This window comes from Suncus etruscus, chromosome 5 (assembly GCF_024139225.1).
Source record: "Suncus etruscus isolate mSunEtr1 chromosome 5, mSunEtr1.pri.cur, whole genome shotgun sequence".
Taxonomy (NCBI): domain Eukaryota; kingdom Metazoa; phylum Chordata; class Mammalia; order Eulipotyphla; family Soricidae; genus Suncus; species Suncus etruscus.
Genome location: NC_064852.1, coordinates 118171598 through 118193537, shown reverse-complemented (window position 1 = coordinate 118193537; position 21940 = coordinate 118171598). Strand labels below are relative to the sequence as shown.

General features: G+C 41.1%; 1 protein-coding gene across 1 annotated transcript in view; it reads right to left on the bottom strand.

The window, feature by feature from the left end:
* ORC2 (origin recognition complex subunit 2) overlaps nt 1–21940 on the bottom strand; it is a 46514-nt gene that overhangs the window by 17532 nt on the left and 7042 nt on the right. The window contains exons 4-11 of the mRNA XM_049773211.1: nt 20792–20932; nt 18775–18864; nt 16607–16699; nt 15345–15376; nt 11229–11289; nt 8289–8482; nt 6547–6645; nt 2548–2657 (exon numbers count right to left, since the gene is read on the bottom strand). Coding sequence (XP_049629168.1) covers nt 2548–2657; nt 6547–6645; nt 8289–8482; nt 11229–11289; nt 15345–15376; nt 16607–16699; nt 18775–18864; nt 20792–20932 — 820 coding nt within the window. The remainder of the gene's footprint in view (nt 1–2547; nt 2658–6546; nt 6646–8288; nt 8483–11228; nt 11290–15344; nt 15377–16606; nt 16700–18774; nt 18865–20791; nt 20933–21940) is intronic.

Genomic DNA, 21940 nt, shown 5'->3' with positions numbered 1-21940 from the left:
GTACGTAGGGTAGAGCACGTAACTTTACATGTAGTCAACTTGGGTTTGATGCCCTGTACCCCATATGGTTCTCTAAGCCCTGCCAGAAGTGATATCTCAACACAAAGCCACAAGCACTGAGCACCACTGACCATGATCTAAAGAACAAGTAAGTAAATATAATCATGCGGTTGACCCAAGACCAATCCAGGTTCAATCCCTGACATCCCATATGGCTCCCCTAACCTGCCAGGAGAGATGTCTGAGTGCAGAGCTAGGATTACCCCTGAGTGCCACTGGGTGTGACCCCCCAAACAAACAAACAGAAATCAGAGTAAAATAATTTTTGCTTTTAATTCATGAAGTAACTGTAAAACAAATATAATTGAAAAGGGATGGGGCCAGAGTGATAGCACAGCAGTAGGGTGTTTGCCTTGCATGCGGCCGAACGGGACAGACCAGGTTTGATCCCCAGCATCCCATATGGTCCCCTGAACCTGCCAGGAGGGATTTCTGAGTGCAGAACCAGGAATAACCCCTGAGCTCCCAGGGTATGGCCCCAAACTAAACAAACAAAGAATTGAAAAAGTATGCTGAGAAATAAGTTTAAAATTGTTGTTTTGTTTTTGTTTTTGTTTTTGTACTGATGGAATGTTTCATTTTCTTTTTTCTCCATCGCCCCCCAAATCGATGATGAGAGCCTATAGAAGGACTCTGCCCACTCTAGGAGTATTAGACTTTCACCCCAGTTTACTACTTTTCTCTTCTTCAGACCAAACCACGCAAACTTAACTAGCTAGACCTGCCTCCTGGTTAGAGGGGGAAATTAGGGAGACACCTAGACCAATTAGATGCAAGACTACTATGTGGAGGGATAGGTACATAGGGGACCACATATCCTAGCAGCCCTGGGGGTGAGGGAGGTGGATATGGGAGATAGGACAAAAACGGAGGTGAAAGGAGGACAATTTGGTGATGGGAATCCCCCCTGATGTTATGTAAATATTTAACTAAAATATTATTGTCAACATGTAAACCACTATAATCAAAATAAAAATTATAAAAATAAAAAAAAATTGTAAAACATTTATAGGGCACATAGTATTACAAAATTCTGGGACCTTGGGGCCAGAGAGACAGCACAGCATGCAGGGGACTATGCCTTCCACATGGTCAACCCAGGTTCATGTGAACCCTGGAACCACAAATATCTCCCCACATAATCACGAATGACCCTTAAATAAGGAACCAGGAGTAAGCCCTCAGCACAGCCAGGTGTGGCTGCATCCCCATAAAAAAATGCTGGAGTTTTACAGTATGTATGTAAAGAAATAAATTTTTTTTTTTTTTTGGTTTTTGGGTCACACTCAGCAGTGCTCAGGGATTACTCCTGGCTCTATGCTCAGAAATCGCTCCTGGCAGGCTCGGGGAACCATATGAAATGCCGGGATCAAACTGGGGGTCTGTTCTGTGTTGGCCGCATGCAAGGCAAACACCCTATCACTATGCTATCGCTCTGACCCTGAAAGATATATTCTTTCGTTTTGCTTTTTTGGGTTGTACCAGGTAATGCTCAGGGGTTACTCTTGGCTATGCACTCAGAAATTGCTCCTGGCTTGGGGGACCATATGAGATGTCGGGGGTCGAACCGCAGTCCGTCCTAGGCCAGCACGTACAAGGCAAACGCCCTTGCACCACTGCTCCAGCCCAAGATATATTCTTTCATTTTTTTTTTTTTTTTTTTTTTTTGGTTTTTGGGCCACACCCGGTAACGCTCAGGGGTTACTCCTGGCTATGTGCTCAGAAGTTGCTCCTGGCTTGGGGGACCATATGGGACGCCGGGGGATCGAACCGCGGTCCGTCCAAGGCTAGCGCAGGCAAATATTCTTTCATTTTAAACCTCTGCTTCAAAAACTAGTTTACAATAGAATCGACATTTATCAATCTTGATGATTGATCTAATTAATGCAGATTTTAAAATATTTTTATGAGAAGTAACTTTTTGTTTTGTTTTGTTTGTTTTTGGGCCCAGTAGTACTTAGGGGTTACTCCTGATAGGCTCAGGAACCACATATAATATTGGGGATCGAACCAGGGTCAGCTGCATACAAGCAAATGGCCTACTTATTATGCTATCACTCAGGCCCAGATGAGTAATAGCTTTTAATATAAGGAAAGATTATTTGTATTAATGATGGTTTTCATGTTTGATTAATATAGAAAAGATAAAAATTCCTAAAAACGATATAGATTTTCTGAGAAAAGGTATAAAATAATGAGACATTTCTACATTTGAATCATAAATTTGGGGAAAAATATTTTTCAAAAATTTTAATATAAACTAAAATATGTATCAGATTCATTATGAAAAGTAAATAATGATAAATTGCTTTGATTTCATAATGCCTTACATAATGGGCTGGAGAGATAGCATGGAGGTAGGGCATTTGCCTTGCATGCAGAAGGTCAGTGCCGGGTGTGACCCAAAAAACAAAACAAAACAAAACAAAAATACCCTAACATAAGTATATACCACTATTTTTATGAGTTTGCAATAATAGTACTTACTGTAACTGCAATATCCACTTATGAAATAATTGTTCATATTGTTGATTTAGCTGTTTAAGTTCAGCAGAAAAGGAAGGAGGAACTTTTTTCAATAAATTATGTAAAGTTTCCTGTAAAAAAAAGGAAAGTGAGGGAAGAAAATCAATCTCAAACCACATTCATCAAATCAATTCAAATTCAAAATATTCCTTGGGGGCAGGTAAGGTGGCACTAGAGGTAAGGTGTCTGCCTTACAAGCGCTAGCCAAGGAAGGACTGCAGTTCGATTCCCCGAGGTCCCATATGGTCCTCCCAAGCCAGGGGCAATTTCTGAGTGCTTAGCCAGAAGTAACCCCTGAGCATCAAACAGGTGTGGCCCGAAAAACCAAAAAAAAAAAAAAAAAATTCCTTGTGGGGGGCTGGAGCTATAGTGCAGCCTTGCATGTGGCTGGTCCAGGACAGACCTCGGTTAGATCTCCAGCGTCCCATATGGTCCCTCAAGCCAGGAGCAATTTCTGAGCACCTAGCCAGGAATAACCCCTGAGTGTCACGAAATGTGGCCCAAAAATAAAAACAAAAATTCCTTGGGAGCAGGAGCAATAGTGCATCAGTAGGGCATTTTGCCTTGCACTCAGCTAACGAATTGAGTTTGATTCCCGACATCCCTATGGTTCCCTGAGTCTTCCAGGAGTAATTTCTGAGCACAGAGGCAGGAAGTAACCCGAGCACTGCTGGGTGGAGCCCAATCTCCCACAAAAAGAATTTATATGTGTATATATATTCACACACATTCAGGTATATTTCATTATAAGTATAGATTAAGAGATTTCATAAATAAAACAGTATTTAATCTTGTTTGGTAAAGGGTACAACTGAATAAACATATGCTTCAAATATGACTTATTTGTTTTTGCACGCATGCGTGTGTGTGTGTGTGTGTGTGTGTGTGTGTGTGTGTGTGTGTGTGTGTGTGAGAGAGAGAGAGAGAGAGGGTGGGGGAGAGAGAGAAGTGTGAAAGTGTGTTACTGGGGAATGAACCCTAGGTATCAGATATCAAAGCAGGTTCATTGCTACATCCCTGACCCAGTTATTTGTTGTCCTGATATTTTTAAAATCTTTTATTTTTATTTATTTTTTAAATTACATTTTGTCACATTTATGAAAGAATTTTATGAAAGATTTTAAAATCTTTTAATATAAAAGTTTGTTTTTTTTTTTTTGTGGTTTTTGGGTCACACCCGGCAGTGCTCAGGGGTTATTCCTGGCTCCATGCTCAGAAATTGTTCCTGGCAGGCACGGGGGACCATATGGGACGCCGGGATTCGAACTGATGACCTCCTGCATGAAAGGCGAACGCCTTACCTCCATGCTATCTCTCCGGCCCCTTAATATAAAAGTTTTTAACTAAAAATGTTTTAAAAGCCAAGTTTAATCTAGAACCATGTGCATGAATAACTAAATGTAAAGCTTTAATTTCAAAAAAGATTCACTATGAGGAAATTATTAAACCTATGTTGGTTTTGGGGCCCGGAGAGATAACACGGAGGTGAGGCATTTGCCTTGCATGCAGTAGGTCGGTGGTTTGAATCCTGGCATTCCATATGGTTTGCTGAGCCTGCCAGGATTTCTGATTTCTGAGCATAGAGCTCAAAAAAACAAAACAAAACAAAACAACAAAAAACCTATGTTAGTTTTAATAACAAATCCAAGAATACTGAAAAACTTAAAAACAGTTGTCTGCAATCATCTTTTTTTGGGGGGGAGGGGGTTTGGGTCATACTCAGTAACGCTCAGGGGTTACTCCTGGCTCTACGCTCAGAAATCGATTCTGGCAGGCTCAGGGAACCAGGGAACCATATGGGATGCCGGAATTTGAACCACCGTCCTTCTGCATGCAAGGCAAATGCCTTACCTCCATGCTATCTCTCTGACCCCATTTTTTTTTTTTTTAGTTTTGGGGTCACACCCAATGGCGCTCAGGGGTTATTCCTGGCTTTATGATCAAAAATTGCTTCTGGCACTATGAGATGCCGGAATTCGAACCACTGTCCTTCTGTATGCAAGACCTACCTCCATGCTATCTCTCCAGCCCCTGCAATCAGCCCCTGCAATCATCATTTATATCCCACCCATCCCCAGGATATCTGAAACTACCTGCCAACAACAACTATTGGGACTGGTGGCATCTCTATGCCCTATATGCATGCTCACTGCAGCTGTCTGGCTACAGTACAGAAGCAGCAAGAATCCAACCAAAGCTGTGTTTACAAACACCCAAAGATCTATTAATGTATATAAGTTAAAGAAAAATCATAAAATCAAGGAACAAAAATAAAGCAAACTGGCTGTTCTCCTTGAAACAAACTGGTTTCTTTTCTTGGGGGGTAGGGGTTGGTTTGGGGCCATACCCATGGAACCATGTACTACCAAGGAACAGAACCAGGGCTGGCCACATGCAAGGCAAATGTCTTAATCCCTGAACTTTCTTCTCTAGCATCCAACTTGACATTCTTTTTTGGGGGGAAGGGGTCTATATCCAACAGCGCTCAGGAGTTATTCCTGGCTCTTGTACTCAGAATCTAGTGGACTCAGGGGACCATATGGGATGCACGGGACCAAACCAGGATTGCTGTAAGGAAGGCAAATGCTCTATCTGCTGAACTATCGCTCCAGTCCCCTAACTTGGCTTCTTGGCCCTTTTAATTTTTTTCTGCTTTTTTGGGCCATACCTGGTGATGTTCAGGGGTTACTCCTGGCTATGCACTCAGAAATCGCTCCTAGCTTAGGGACCATATGGGATGCCGGGGGATCAAACCGTGGTTTGTCCTAGGTTAGTAAGTGCAAGATGACCCTTTGTAATGGCTGTGGCATTTCTGTTCTGGATCAGTGTGAATCTACTGGGCTCAGTCACTTTACACAGCTCTTTCTTTTTCTTTTTCTTTTTTTTTTTGGTTTTTGGGCCACACTCGGTAATGCTCAGGGGTTCCTCCTGGCTCTATTCTCAGAAATCACTCCTGGCAGCCTCGGGGGACCATATGGGATGCTAGGGTTCAAACTACCATCCTTCTTCATGCAAGGCAAATGACCTACCTCCATGCTATCTCTCTGACCCCTCCAATAACACTTTTTATAAAAAATGGGAGATAGTTATACTAGTTGGGGTTTTGACTTTAACCTTCCTGAGAAACAAATGGAACATTTGAAATAAGATAAACTTTCTTTATACAATGAGGTTGATAATCTGAGCTGAGAAGAGATTGTTAGGGCCTGGAATGTGGCCCATTGGTAGAGCATGTTGCTTGTATGTCTGAGGCCCTCCCTGGGCTCACCCTGGCTCCAAGAAAAATAGCAGGAGGAGCCATTTTTATTGAGTACCAAGATTTCTCCAGAAATCTTTCCTGAGCTTTGCTGGGTATGACCAAAAATATATAAAAGTGATATTGGAGTCATAATATATAGTAAGGTTAACTAACTTAAAGGGATAAGCTTTTTATAATATCAATATGCAGAATATTCTACACTTTTTTACAAGTTTGTAATTGTGAGAAACTACTAAGTTGAAGAGAATCAATTCAATTTTTGTTTTATGACTAGTATGAGGTTCAATGAATAGAATGAAAAGAAATAAGAAAAGAGACTGAGTACATAGATATAAAAAAAAAATCTGGGACTGCAGTGATAGCACAGAAGGACATTCGCTTTGCATGTGATGACCCTGAGATGGATCCAGGTTTGATACCCCGAGCCCATATGGTGCCCCCTGAGCCTGCCAGGAGCGATTTCTGATTGCAGAGCCAGAAATAACCCCTGGGTACTACCAGGTGTGGCCTCAAAACAAAACAACAATCTGACCTTGATGATTATATAAAATGTGAGAAAATGCTGCCCACACCGACAATCTGTGTTTCAGCTGATTAAGATAATAATTCTGCTTATGCACTTATTCTTCAAATTTGTTGGTAACATGAAACTTTTTCACCTCAACAAGAGAAGTTTAGAAAATAGCAATCTTGCAACATACCTGATCCAGTTTAGTTCTCTTTAGTTTCTGCAGTGTTCTGTCGGAAGTTAAAACTTTTGAACTGCTATGAGCTTCAAAATATTCTTCTACCAAGTCAGTCTGAAAGTTGATACAGCAATGTTAATCCTTAGATATAGCTATTTCCTTTTATAGTTCAGGGTCTCAAACTCGCGGCCCTCCGCACAACATTTTGTGGCCCTGCCTAGAGGAATCTTTTTTTGTTTTGTTTTGTTTTGTTTTGTTTTAGTTGTTTGGGTCACACCCCCAATGTTCAAGGCTTACTACTGACTCTGCACTCAAGAATCACCCTGACTTTGCCTCCTGCGGCCCCCAGATAAATGGAGTTTGAGACCCCTGCTTTATACCAAAAGTAGATAGCAATATCAGAATAAAATAGGACCTGAAATTATTTGGCAATCAGTATTGTCTTTTTAAAGTGATGATACAGATTAAGTTCCAAGAAAATTTAAGTCCATTAATAAAAGTGAGTAACTCTTAGGATCAAAGATGAGAAAGCAGGGGCCAGAGCTATAGCACAGCGGGCATCCCATATAGTTCCTGAGCACCATCAGGTATGGCCCCAAAACAAAACAAAACAAAAAGACATAGTTGGACAGGCTCATCATCCCATATGGTCCCCATAATTTGGCACCCAATGACTGCCAGGACCAGGAGTAGTATCTGAGTACTGCTAGATGTCGCCCCAGAACAAAATAAAACAAAAAGTTAAAGAACCGGGAACCCAGGAAATGGCTCAATGGAAAAGTACCCGCCTTTCAAGTCTGAGCCTAGAATGCCACACAGTTGCATAGGGAGTGAGCTTCAGCCCATGCAGCCAGTTCTGGGAAGAACCAACAGTGGCAATGCCCACCCCACCCCCCCTACGTCCAGGCACTGCAACTAACAAAGGGTAAGGTAAGCACTGCAGCCAGGAGCACAACCCGTGTTGAGCATATGCGCTAACACCATGGTGGGGTGAGTAGGGCACTTACTTGCCTTGCCCACAGCTGACTTAGGTTTGATCCCTGGCATCCTATATGGTACCGAGCCCACAGGAATGATTTCCAAATGCAGAGCTAGGAGTAATTTGTGCACCACTAGTGTGGCACCAAAAAAACAAAAACAGGAAGGAAGGAAGGAAGGAAGGAAGGAAGGAAGGAAGGAAGGAAGGAAGGAAGGAAGGAAGGAAGGAGGGAGGGAGGGAGGGAGGGAGGGAGGGAGGGAGGGAGGGAGGGAGGGAAGGAAGGAAGGAAGGAAGGAAGGAAGGAAGGAAGGAAGGAAGGAAGGAAGGAAGGAAGGAAGGAAGGAAGGAAGGAGGAGGGAGGGAGGGAGGGAGGGAGGGAGGGAGGGAGGGAGGGAGGGAGGGAAGGAAGGAAGGAAGGAAGACAAACACCACAAAAAACTACCCTAAAATATCAAAATGGCTCATTTCCCATTGAGTACTTGTTTCAAAGCACTTCATATATATATATATATATATATATATATATATATGTGCACCACTAGTGTGGCACCAAAAAAACAAAAAAAATATATATCTGAGATATAAAATTTAGCACAAACTACAGTGATCTTAATATATATGCAGACAGGACAGAAATCTCTGAAACATGCAAATAAGAGAATTTATAATGGTTGAAAAACCATAAAGAAAACAATTATGTTGTCCCACTGATTCTCTTCTCTTAAAGTAGCTTATCTTTGAGAACTGACATAGGTCTAAAGTCTTTCTCTTCACTTACTGTTTTATCTCTTTTTAGTCTCTTAGAGGGCTTTTCTTTGCAGTTAGAAGTAGAAACCACTCTACTCTGAGGTGGAATCTTTTTGTTCTGTGTCACTTCACCAGTGTCCTCTTCATATTCCTGTGTTACCCCTTCATCACCCTCAGAGTTAGAAGCAGAATATTCACTTTCACTGTCAGAACAAGATGCTGGAACTGTAGGGAAGAAAATGCAATTGGGTAAACTGGACAGTCTGACGAGAGGCATCCTTGATTGATGTAAAGAATCAATTAATTTGAGGGGCCATAGAGATAGCATGGAGGTAAAAGCGTTTATCTTGCATGTGGAAGATTGGTGGTTCAAATCCTGGCATCCCATATGGTCCCCCAAGCCTGCCAGGAGCGATTTCTAAGCATTGAGCCAGAAGTAACCCCTGAGCACTGCAGATGTGACCCCCTCCCAAAAAAAAAAAAAAAAAAAAAAAAAGGAAGTTTAAAAAAAAATTAATAAAAAAGAATCACCTTTAGACTTGTTTTGTCTCAACTTACTGATGATTTTCCCCATACCCATTTGTTCACATTTTTTCCCCCTCATTTGTCCACTGAGGCTGAGTGCCTAATTCAACAAACCATTGTGAAGATTATTCTGAAATCTATCTAAAGTGACTAACAATGTCTTATACATAACATTGGAGCAGAGGTCCTAAATTGTACCTAAATCCTCAATCGTACCTAAAACAATTTTCCTGGGCCTGGAGAGATAGCAGAGCGGTGCTTGCCTTGCAAGCAGCCGATCCAGGACCAAAGGTGGTTGGTTTGAATCCCGATGTCCCATATGGTCCCCTGTGCCTTGCCAGGAGCTATATCTGAGCAGGCAGCCAGGAGTAACCCCTGAGCACCGCCAGGTGTGCCCCCCCCCCCAAAAAAAAAACAATTTTCCTTCATTTTTTTAACAGAATTCCAATTTTATAAAATGTAGAAATGTATACCTTGAATTAACATGGAAACCATCTTTCCTTCTGACAGACTCTTATTTTCCCAGAATCTTTGAAATAAGAAGCAGCAACATCACTTTGATTTGAAACTTGAGGGAAAATCTGCCTAAATTATCTGGGAAAGATTTTTCTCATTTAAAGAGGTGATCCTTATTAATACTCTTAATTAAAATTCAAGAAGTGAAGGCTAGCATGATTATACAGCAGATAGGACAATTGCCTTGCAAGCACCAGACCAAGATCGATCAACAGCACCACATACAGTCCTCCCAGCTCTGCCACGAGTGATTCCTGAATATAGTCAGGAGTAGGCCTTGAGCACCAACAAGTGTTTTTGCAAAAGCAAAAATCAAAAGGATATACCTTAAAAAACTTTTTAAGGAAGTCAATAGCCATATGAAGGAAAAAAGATTTTGCTTCAAAAAAGTTTCTTAGGGGTCGGAGCAATAGCACAACAGTATAGGGCATGTACCCGGCTGACCTGGGAAGGGACTCAGGTTCAATTCTCGGCATCCCATAATGTCCCCCAAGCCTGCCAGAAGGAATTTCTGAGTGTAGAGCCAAGAATAACCCTGGAGCGCCAAACAGGTGTGGCCCCCAAACCAATCAATATACTGCTTTTATTTATTCATTTATTCATTTATTTATTTATTTATTTATTTATTTTTGGGTTTGAGGCCACACGCAGTGATGCTCAGGGCTTACTCCTGGCTATGCGCTCAAAAAATAGGTCCTGGCTTGGAGGAACATACGGAACATCAGGGGATCGCACCAGTCATTCCTAAGCTGGCGCAGGCAAGGCAGATGCCTTACCACTTGTGCCACCGATTCGGCCCCTCTATTTTAATTTTTTTACTTTTTTAGCTCAGGTGTTACTCCTGGCTATGTGGTCAGAAATTGCTCATGGCTTGACTGACCATATGGGACACTGGTGGATCGAACCAAGGTTTGTCCTACGTCAGCACGTGCAAGGTTAATGCCCTATCGCTTGCATCACTGCTCTGGCCCCAATAAACTGCTTTTAAAATAAAAAAAAAAAAATGTCTTAAAATTTGGTTTGAAGAGTGGGGCCACAACCAGAAGTCCTCTGCCAGTAGTCTGCTCAGGGGACTATGGAGTTTTGGAGCTCCAACCCATGCTTTCTATATGCACAACATGTGCTCCATTTTGTTTATTATCTTGGGCCACAACTGGTGGCACTCAGGTTACTCTTGGCTCTGTGCTCAGAAATCGATCCTGGTAGGCTCAGGAGATGATATGGGAATTTGGGAATCAAACCTGGGTCTCTCTCAGGTCAGCTGCATGCAAGACAAATTGCTCTACTGCCGTGTTATCACTCCAGGCCCCTAGATCTCTCATTATGTGGGATTACAACTACTGCAGAAATTTCCATTGCTCCCTACACTGTTCAGTGTCCCTGTTTAAGTGCCAGATGTAATGGTCCCAAATGCCATATTTCCTCCCAGGGAAAGAGGGTCGAGCAAGGGTCATCACAGGAAATAATCCAAACCAGGCTGACAGTCAAACATGTGGAGTCTGGCAATCTTCTACCTCATTTTCAGAGTGAGCTGCCTGCCAGTACTGTGGTTTTTTTATTTAGTATAGAGACCAACCCCGGTAGGGGAGTAAAGATTGGGTAAGGACAGACAGCTCAGGCTATCCTGAGCCAGTCCTATCCAGGTTTACATGTAAGACAATCTTTGTTTGGAGGCAAAACCAAGTTGTAAATAGATACAAAGGAACCTGGAATGATCTTTCCTTTGGGAAAATAAGGTGTAATATAATAGCTATCATCTGCCTCATCTCCTTGTTTTGTCTTGCTTTGTTTTGGGAACACACCTGGGGGTCTTGAGGACCATAGGGATGCCAGGAATCAAATCCAGGTTAATCAATGCTACACAATGCTCTACCCACTGTACTATCACTTCTGCTTATAAAAAGAACTCAGTGTAACATGAAATACTTACCAGGTCTTTTCCTTAGATTAAAATGTGCTGTTGGTTGAGATTCACTTTTGTCACTATTAGGCTAGAAAAAAAAAAAATATATATATATATATATATATATCATAGCTCAAATAGTGAAATAGCATGGGAACTAATGACATATCTATGTGAAAGAGGTTAGACAGAAGGAAAATACACTTAGTTTTAAACAGACAACAGAATTAGACTAATACTATAAATTCCTAAGAATTTTTAGAGTTGTTCCATAATTTGTACTGTCAATCATATAAAAAGGTATGTTATTTCTTTTTTTTGATTTTTGGGTCACACCTGGTAGTGCTCAGGGGCTACTCCTGGCTCTACACTCAGAAATCATCCCTGGCAGGCTCGGAGGAGCAGATGGGATGCCAGGATTTGAACCACTGTCCTTCTGCATGAAAGGAAAACGCCTTATCACTGTACTATCTCTCCGGCCTGTATGTTATTTCTATTATTTTTGACTTTAGGTTATTTTGTTACTTGGGCCGCACCTGGCAGTGCTCAGGTGTAACACTTGTCAGGGTGCTTGAGGAACCATGTAAATGTGGAGCTCACATCTGAGCCTTCAGCAGGCAAATCACATACTCTAACCCTACGCTGTATCTCTAGCTCTTATTTTGTTTTGAAGTCACATCAGCCATGCTCAGAGATCACACCTAGGTCTGCACTCAGAAATTACTTCTGGCAGGCTTAGGGGAACATATGAGATGTCGAGGATTGAACTCAGGTTGACCATGTGAAAGGCAATCACCCTACCCATTGTGCTATCACTCCGGCTGCTACACTCAAATATATATATTTGTTTTGTTTTGGGGTGATATCTGCTATGCTTGGGGGTTACTACTGGCTTTGCTCTTGGGAATGACTCCTGACAGTGCTTGGGGGACCATATGAGATGTCAGGGATTGAATTTGGTTGGCACATACAAGACAGAGCCCTATTTGCTGTACTTTTGCTCCAGCCTCTTCCCTATTTTTGATGATTGCATAAAGAAAAGACATAAAAATATCAGCTTTTTGTATCACTTTTCACCCATCAGATAAGCCAAATATTGTGAATAAAATTCAGTGATAATGAGTAAGGAAGGGAATAGGCACTTTCATGAACAAAGCAAAAGTGCCTCTTTTTTTTTTTGCCTTTTGGGCCACACCCAGTGATGCTCAAGGGTTACTCCTGGCTATGCGCTCAGAAATCACTCCTGGCTTGGGGAACCATATAGGACACCGGATTATCGAACGTAGGTCCGTCCTAAGTCCTAGCAAATGCCCTACTGCTTGTGCCACTGCTCCAGCCCCAAAAGTGCTTTTAATGTATTAGAAATTTACTATTGTTAAAGTATTACACTTTATGAGAAGGAAAATAGATTTATAGTTTCTTTTTTGTTTGTTTTTTGTTTTGGTTTTTCGGGCCACACCTGTTTGATGCTCAGGGGTTACTCCTGGCTAAGTGCTCAGAAATTGTCCCTGGCTTGGGGGGACCATATGGGACGCCGGAGGATCAAACCGCGGTCGCGATCTTTCCTTGGTTAGCGCTTGCTAGGCAGACACCTTACCTCTAGCGCCACCTCGTCGGCCCCTATACTTTGTCTTTTGCTTTTTAAATTTTAAACATCTTACCTAGGGTAAAGTAGCTTTTATTTCCCTTGCTCTCCAGTGCAAACAACTTGCTCAGCTAATAGCTTACTGATCAAGATTCCGATCAATAACTCTCTTCACTGTGCCCAGCAATCCTAAAAACGTGAGGAGCTCATCTGGAACCCTTTAATGGGCCATCTTCAAAGATGTGCATTAAGAACCTTGACTCCAGGTTCTTTAAGAACTAAACAGTTTCCTGAACTCCCACTTACAAGTACTAAGACAGTTATAAAGGTAAACATAATACAAGTGACAAGTGGGTTTTCTGATGTTCTGTTAATAGTGGTAATATCTATTTTTATGTTGTTTGTCTGCTTGGTTGATTTATTTGGCTTTTTGTTTATAACTGACTATGCTTAGAACTTATTCTGGGCTTTGCATTCAGGGATCATTCCTGGCAGGCTCAGAGAATTGTCTACGTAGGTTGCTGGGATTCAAACACAGGGCAGCCACTTGCCAATCAAGTGTTCTACCTGCTGTCCTCTTCCTATGCCCCCCACTATTAGATTGTTATTCTCAACTTGAGAAAAAAATAAGCTAATATAGTTCTCAATCAGATTATTACAGTGAATGTTATTCTCTTAGAATAACTACATACCTGATAATATAGGGGGAAAGCATTAAAGTAAAAGGAGGCAAAAAGAATAAAACAACTAAATTATTGATCTTTGTTTGTTTGTTTTAGGGTCACTCCTGGCAATGCTCAGGAGTTACTCCTGGCTCTGTGGTCAGAAATTGCTCCTGACAGGCTCAGGGAAACGTATAGGATGCTGACAATTGAATCCAAGCTGGCTGCATAAAAGGGAAATGCCCTTCCCGCTGTGTTATTGCTCCGGCCAAAACAAATTAATTAATTAAATAAATAAAAACAAAGGAGATTCTGGCATGTCTAATCCTATACCAGATTTGCCTTAATTGGATACGTTTGCAAGACCACAGCCAAGGCCCTGAATGCCTATAATCCTTATCTAAGGGATGACCTGAGGTGAATCTACATCCATTATCACATAGGCAGAACACATTCCTCACTCATAAACACCATATCTGAGTTTTGTCTAGGCCCACTTAGGTTTCTCCAAATACAGGGCCACCTGACAAGACATAAGGAAAAATAAACTCAAAAATACAAAAGAGAATGGGGCCGGAAAGATAGCATGGAGGTAGGGCATTTGCCTTGCATGCAGAAAGATCGTGGTTCAAATCCCGGTATCCCATATGGTCCCCTGAGCCTGCCAAGAGCAATTTCTGAGCATAGAGCCAGGAGTAACCCCTGAGTGCTGCTGGGTGTAACTCAAAAACCAAACAAAAAATAAAAATAAAAAAATACAAAAGAGAAGATGAAATCACCAATTCCTTTAGGCTTCCCTGAAATGAATCTACTAATGTCAACTTAGTTTCCAAATGTCAATTATAAATGGCAAAACCAATGTACTTAATGTATCTGGTCATCAATCCTCCAAGAAAGAACAAAACATTAGAAAATAAGAGCAAAATAATAGTATAGGGTTAAAATGTGCTCTTTGCATGTGTGAGGTCCTGGGTTTGAACCCCTGCATCAATAAGCAAATACAAATAACATTTCTAGACCAGCTCTCCTAACATACAAATACCCTGTGATAGCTCTCTTTTTCTTCCAGTATGCAGATTTAAGACTTCACACATGTGCTCTATCAGAGCCAAATACCTGGTCCCCACATAAGGTTACTTTTCTTGTTATTATTTTGTTTGGGGACCACACCAGCCGTGTTCAAGAGTTGCTCCTGGCTCAGTAATCTCTCCTGGTGGTGCTGAAGAACCAAATGGGATGCGGGGGGCTAAACTTGGGTTGGTCGCATGCAAAGCAAGTTCCCGATCTGTTGTACTATTCTCCACCCCCCAACTCTCAGGATTACTCCTGACAGAGCACAACAGTTAGGTTGAGAAAATCTGGCTTCATTTTCAAAATTTTTTGATTCATACTTCAGTGAATTTAGACAATTTACTTCTCTAAACCGCAGAATATGTATTTATGAAAGTTAGGTATTTGAGTTATAAAGCACTATAAAAATTTAAATAATAAATGGAGGGGCCAGAGATAGCACAGCAGTAAGGTGTTTACCTTGCATATGGCCAACCTGGAATGGACCTGATTTGATTCCCAGCATCCCAGATGGTCCCCCAAGCCTGCCAGAAGTGACTTCTAAGCACAGAGCCAGTAGTAACCCCTGAGTGCTGACAATTGTGATCTCCTGCCCCACAAAGAAAATTAATGAGCATCACACCTGGTGATGCTCAGGGATTATTCCTGGCTATGCGCTCAGAAATCACTCCTGGGCTCAAACCCAGGTCCATACTGAGTCAGCCGTGTGCAAGGCAAATGCCTTACCACTGTACTTTTGCTCCGGCCCATGAATAGATACTTTTTCATTATATCCTACTTTGATGCATTAATGCTTCTGCCTCTGCTTTTAAATCAATTGCCTACCTGTGACTGAACTTCAGTTGAAGTAGAATGCCCTAAAAAGTAAAACAAAAAGTCATTATAAAACACACGTACTTCACTTTTCATTACAATCTAAAAGCAAAATCATAAAAGCAAAACTGCAATTTTTACTTAGGAGCCACAAAAAATATGAATTTTCAATTAACTATCTCCAATAGAAAATGATTCATCTGGGGCCAGAGAGATAGCATGGAGGTAAGGCGTTTGCCTTTCATGCAGAAGGTCATTGGTTCGCATCCCAGCATCCCTTATGGTCCCCTGAGCCTGCCAGGAGCGATTTCTGAGGGTGGAGCTAAGAGTAACCCCCGAGTTCTGTCGGGTGCGACCCAAAAACCAAAAAAAAAAAAACAAAAAAAAAAAAGATTCATCACTATTTATGATTATTACTTCCACGAGTAACAGCTATATCCTAAGTTTCTGTAGCGCATATTTAAAAAAGAAACTTTTCATTTCCCCCCCATTTCTTTTGCTACTGGGTCACATCCGGCAGTGCTCAGGAGTTACTCCTGGTTCTGTGCTCAGAAATCGCTCCTGGCAGGCTCAGGGGATCATATGGGATGCTGGGAATCGAACCGGGGTCTGTTTTGGGTTGGCAAGGCAATTGCTCTACCACTGGGCTATTGCTCCGGCCCCACTTTCCATTATTTTTAAAGTCCACTATTTAAGTAAATGGGAATGAGCAATTATAAAACAAGGGCTCTACAACTCTTCACCCACTGCAAGGCTGCCAAACCTCAAAGCCTATTTCAAATAGTTTTTGCTAAGTTGTGGATTCATGAGAGCAAATGAAAAAAGACTTTAAGGGACCGGAGAGATAGCAAAGTGATAGAGCATTTGCCTTGCATGCAGCAGATCCAGAATGGACAGTGGTTCGATTCCTGACATCCCATATGGTCCTCTGAGCCTGCCAGGAGTGATTTCTGAGTGAAGAGCCAGGAGTAGCCTCTGAGCGATACTGGGATTGACACAGCTCCCCCCCCCCCGAGGGGGGGGGAAAGAGAACTAAAAAAGACTAAAAGACTTCAAGCCTGTTTCCAATTGGTCCTGTCAATGACAATCGACGCACTGTCAATTTGTTCATTCTTCCCTTTATTTCTAAATATAATATATTACACACATACAATGGCACAGAGTTAAGGGTATTTATCACACAGATTAAATCTCAGAAAAAAAAGAAAATCTATAAAAATCAGAGCATAATATGTACTTGAAACTGCAAAGAATGAAATTTTGTATACTCTTACCCTTGCTACTTTCAGAAATGTCTGTAACAATTTTAGGATCACTCTTTGAATCCGATGCAACACTTTTACTTGGTGCTTTTGCTAGTTCGGAAGCTATAACAAAGAAGCATAGTTCAGAAATTATAAAGAGAAATATGTAATACACACACACACACACAAACTTTTAATCCAACAAGAAAAACATTCAAATTTATTATCTAAATTTTTAAAAAGAAACCTAGAGGGGCCAGAGCAATAATAACACAGCAGTAGCGCATTTGCCTCGCACGCAACTGACCCAGAAGAGACCTGGGTTTGATCCCCAGCATCTCATATGGTCGCCTGAGCCTGCCAGGAGTGATTTCTCAGTGCAGAGCCAGGAGTAACTCCTAAGCACCCCGGGTATGTCCCCCAAAAAAACAACAAATAAGGTTTTATAAAAAAAAGGAAATAAAATGAACCTAAATCAAACCAAATACTGTATACATTTAAAATTATATATATAAAACTGGGGCCAGAGCAATAGCACAGTGACAAGTTGTTTGCAGTTCCCTGTGCCTGCCAGAAGCAATTTCTTTTCTTTTCTTTTTCTTTTTTTTTTGGGGGGGGGCGAGGTGGGGTTTGGTTCTTGCATCACACCTGGCAGCACTCAGGGGTTACTCTTGGCTCTGCACTCAGAAATAGTTCCTGGATTGGCTGTGTGCAAGGCAAATGCTCTAAGTTCTGAAAATAGAGCCAGGAATAACCCGAGTGCTACCGAGTGTGGCCCACAAACAAACAAAAAAAATTATATATATGTAAAAGTACAAATTTCCCATAAAATGTGTTATCTTTTACTTTTTAGCTGAAATTCTCTAATACACATGAATAGCATAGAAACCATAAGCATTAAGCAACAAGCTTTTTCTTCAAAGGGGCATCAGATAAAATAGAAGGTTTCTAAACAGAAGGGCCTTTATTTTAAATTTTTTGGGCCACACCTTGCAATGCTCAGGGGCTACTTGTTGCTCAGTGCTCAGAAATTACTCTTAGCCGTGCTAAGAGGACCATAATGGGATGCCAAGGATCAAACCCAGGTGGGCATTATGCAAGCAAAAACACCCTATGAGATGTACTATCATCCTGCCCCCTTTATCTTTATTTCTTTCAATAGTCTCAATACTTAGCTGTAATTTTCACTCAACTTCAAATATTTACATAGTCATATAGAAGGAATGCACAAAAATAAATCACTTAAAAATATATATCTAGGGGGTCAGAGTCATATCGCACAGCGGGTAGGGTGTTTGCATTGCACAATTCTAACCAAAGTTAAATTCCCAGCATCCCTGATAGCCCCCTGAGCTGACCAGGAATAGTTTTTGAGAGCAAAGCCAGGAGATACCCCTGAGCACTGCCAGGTGTCCAAAACCAAACATACAAAAAAAAAAAATAAATAAAAATCTAAGGGCTGAAGTGAAAGTACTATGGATTATGCGGCCAACCTGAGTTAGTTAACTGGCACCTCCTTTGGTTCTCTGAAGTTACCAGGAGTGATCTCTGAGCCCACAGCCTGAGAACCACTAGGTGTGACACCCCAAAACAAAAACATGCACAGGGCTGGGAGCAATTCCCGAGCACAGTTGGATGGAGTCCCAAAACAAAATGAAGGGCCAGACTTTAGTACAGCAGGTAGGACATTATTTTGCAGGCAGCCAACCCAGATTCAATCCTGGGCAACTTATATGGTCCCTCAAGCAAGCCAGGAATGATTCCTGAGCTCAAAGCCAGGAGTAAGCCCCTGAATGATTACCAGTTCTGGTTCAAAAACTAAAAAAATCAAACAAACAAACCAAAAACAAAATGAAGTTTATAATATAGTTGAGAACAGTCATGGAAAGCTTGAGGTTTAAAAACAATGGTTTTATTTTATTACTTGCAAGAAACACTTGGCTAGTTCAGTGGTCAGAAGTCAATTCCAGCAGTATTAAGGAGACGGTACAATGCCAGGAGTAGAGTCAAGAAGCTCACAAAAGCAGGACACGTGTTCTACCGCTTACTATATTCCTGACCCCATGCTTAAGTATGCTTTATAATATGACATCTCTCATCATTCTTCTAGGATATACAATGAGATGATAATGGAGGGAATTGTTAGACCTTCTGTGAAAGAGTTAACAGTGAGGACAGAAATCAGATAAACAACATACCTAAGTTAGTCATCTTTTCAGAGTGCTTTCTACTTTGGAAAGGATAGACTTTCTTCCCGACATCTAGACTAGAGCCATTTTTTAAGGATTCTGAAAGAGAATATGCAACATTGTTTTAAGATAAACAGATAGTTAGCAAGAAAAATAAATATTTTCATGGAAAACTTGAAAATACTGTATTCCTCACTCTTTTGCATTACGTTTTAAAAATACATGTCAGGGCCGGAGAGATAGCATGGAGATAAGGCATTTGCCTTTCATGCAGGAGGTCATCGGTTCGAATTCCAGCGTCCCATATGGTCCCCGTGCCTGCCAGGAGCATTTTCTGAGCCTGGAGCCAGGAATAACCCCTGAGCACTGCCGGGTGTGACCCAAAAACAACAAAAAAACAAACAAACAAAAAAAAACCATGCCTATATATAACATATACAATAGACTGTGGCAGTACACAAAATTGTTACGGCAATTTAACTGGCACAGAGAAAGTATAAATATTTTTTGTTTGTTTTGGGTATTTTTGTTGTTTTTTGGGTCACACCTGGGAGCAGTACTCAGGGGTTACTCCTGCTGTGCTCAGAAGCTGCTCCTGGCAGACTCGGGGGACCATATAAGATGCCGGGATTCAAACTGGAGTCTGTCCTGTACTGGTCACTGCATGAGAATGCCTTACCGCTGTGCTATCACTCCAGCCCCATTATGAATATTTTTTAATGTCAACAAGCTTACAGATCTAGAGAACATGCTTCATCGTGGAGAACCAGGTTTAATCCCTGGCACCACATGATCTCATGGGCACAGCCTAGTCCCTAGCATTTTGCTGGAAGCAGTCCCTGAGCAACTGTGGGTGTAGCCAACACCCTAAGTGTCAAATGATTTCTACATAGACTAAACTAAATTATGTAGAAAGATGATTAAAGTATTAACTAAAATAATTGTTTCAAATTAGCATGCCTTTACCCACCAAAAACAAAAACAAAAAAACGACAAAAAACACTGAGAATGTCTGAAAACCGCATTGTACTCAAATTGCACCAACATACCGCAATGATTTAAACATACTAGAAGGAAATAAAATGGGTAATTGTAGAACACATATTATTGACATGTTATATAAAAGATATTAAAGATGGTGCTGTTCTCCAATCAGGTGACCTACATAAACATACATATTACAAATGCATGAAACAGGGGCCGGAGAGATGGCATGGAGGTAAGGCGTTTGACTTGCATGCAGAAGGACAGTGGTTCGAATCCCGGCATCCCATATGGTCCCTGGAGCGATTTCTGAGTGCAGAGCCAGGAATAACCCTGAGCGCTGCTGGGTGTGACTCAAAAACAAACAAACAAAAAAAACCAAAAAAACAAATGCATGAAATAAAATGTTTACAATATATAAATTGCTCTTATGATTTTTCTGATTCTGATTTTTGTTTGGTTTGGGGACCATACTTAGTAGTACTCAAGAACTTTCTCCTGGCTCAGGGAGACTCAGGGGTCACTCCTGGCAGAGATCAGAGACCATGTGAGATGTTGGGGATCGAATCCACCAGAGTTGCAGCGCGCAAGGCAAGTGCCCTACACACTGTACTATCACTCTTGCCAAAGTTTGATACTTTGATTGATGAACCAAGAATGGTTCAAATCATGTTGGTTAGAAGGACTTTACTATAACATATAAACCTTTTAGGGTGTAGGGGCTAGAGTGATATTGGGTTAAAGAGCTTGCCTTGCATGCAGTCAATCCCAGTTTCATCCCTTGCACTACATGTGTGTGCCCTCCTGACACGAGCAATTACTTCAGTTATGTATGCAAGCACTACAACCAAGTGTGAGTAACCCCTCATACATGACAATGTATGTCAACAATGACAGCATCTAATGTATACATAAAATATAAACCAAAAATGCACATCCGTTGTTCAACCATACCCGTCTACTTTTATGCATCTTTCAATACAATTTCATTTGCCAGCAGAAGTATGTGTGTCCCTTTCCCACCCTCCACATCATCAAGTACCTTGATCATCTCTTCCTAAAACATTCACATAGTTCTGCTCTTTCAAGACTTCCTGCTCATTTTCTTCCACATCATAGTCTGGCTTCTTTATTATTTTCTTGGTTACCAAAAGCTGAGGTCGTTCTCTTTTTAATTTAGTTCCTATAAAAACATTCCCCATATGAGAATATGACAGGCATGAAATTCCTACTAAGTATTTTATATATACAAGTAAGCAATACACACTACTGATAATGGTATTACTTTATAGCTGAAAAATTAGTTTTGTGTTTGATTAAAATACTGATCAGATTGCCACATTTATACCAATAACAAAAAACATGAAAGTATAATTTTTTTATGTGTATTTGTTTTGTTTTGTTTTTGGGCCATACCTGGCAGCACTCGGGCTACTCCTGGCTCGGTGCTCAGAAATCACGTGGGTCGTGGAATATATGGGATGCCGGAAATCAAACCTGGGTCAGCCCTGTATGAGGCAAATACCCTACCCACTGTGCTATCTCTCTGTCCCCTGTGTTTTTGGAGAGTTGAAATAATAATTTTGGAGAGTCAAAATAATATTTTAATAATAATGGACAGTTATTTCCTGCCACTTCTAAGACTATCCTATTATATATGCTTTATTTATTTATTTATTTATTTATTTATTTATTTATTTATTTATAATTTTGGGCCAAAACCCGCTGTGCCCAGGACTTATTCCTGGCTCTGCATTCCGGGATTCCTGGCAGGGCTCAGGGAACTAACTAGGAGGCACAGAATTTTAACCCAACTGGATGTCTCCAAGAAAAGCACCCTACCCGCTATATTCTCTTTCACCTGAGCTTTTTTATGATTTTTCATTTTCAATCATATGAATGATATAAACTAAAAAATTGAACTTTACAATTTTATTATAGCAAATATTTGTGCTAGGTTTTAGTTTTGGGACCACACTCAGCTGAGTTTAGGGATTACTCCTGACGGAAGCTGGAGGACCATAGACAGTGCTGGGAATTGAACCTGGGTCAGCCACATGATAGGCAAGCACACTTACCCACACTGTACTATCACTCCAGTCCCTTGTGCTACATTGAAAAAAATAGTGATACACACACACACACACACACACACACACACACACACACACACACACACACACACACACAC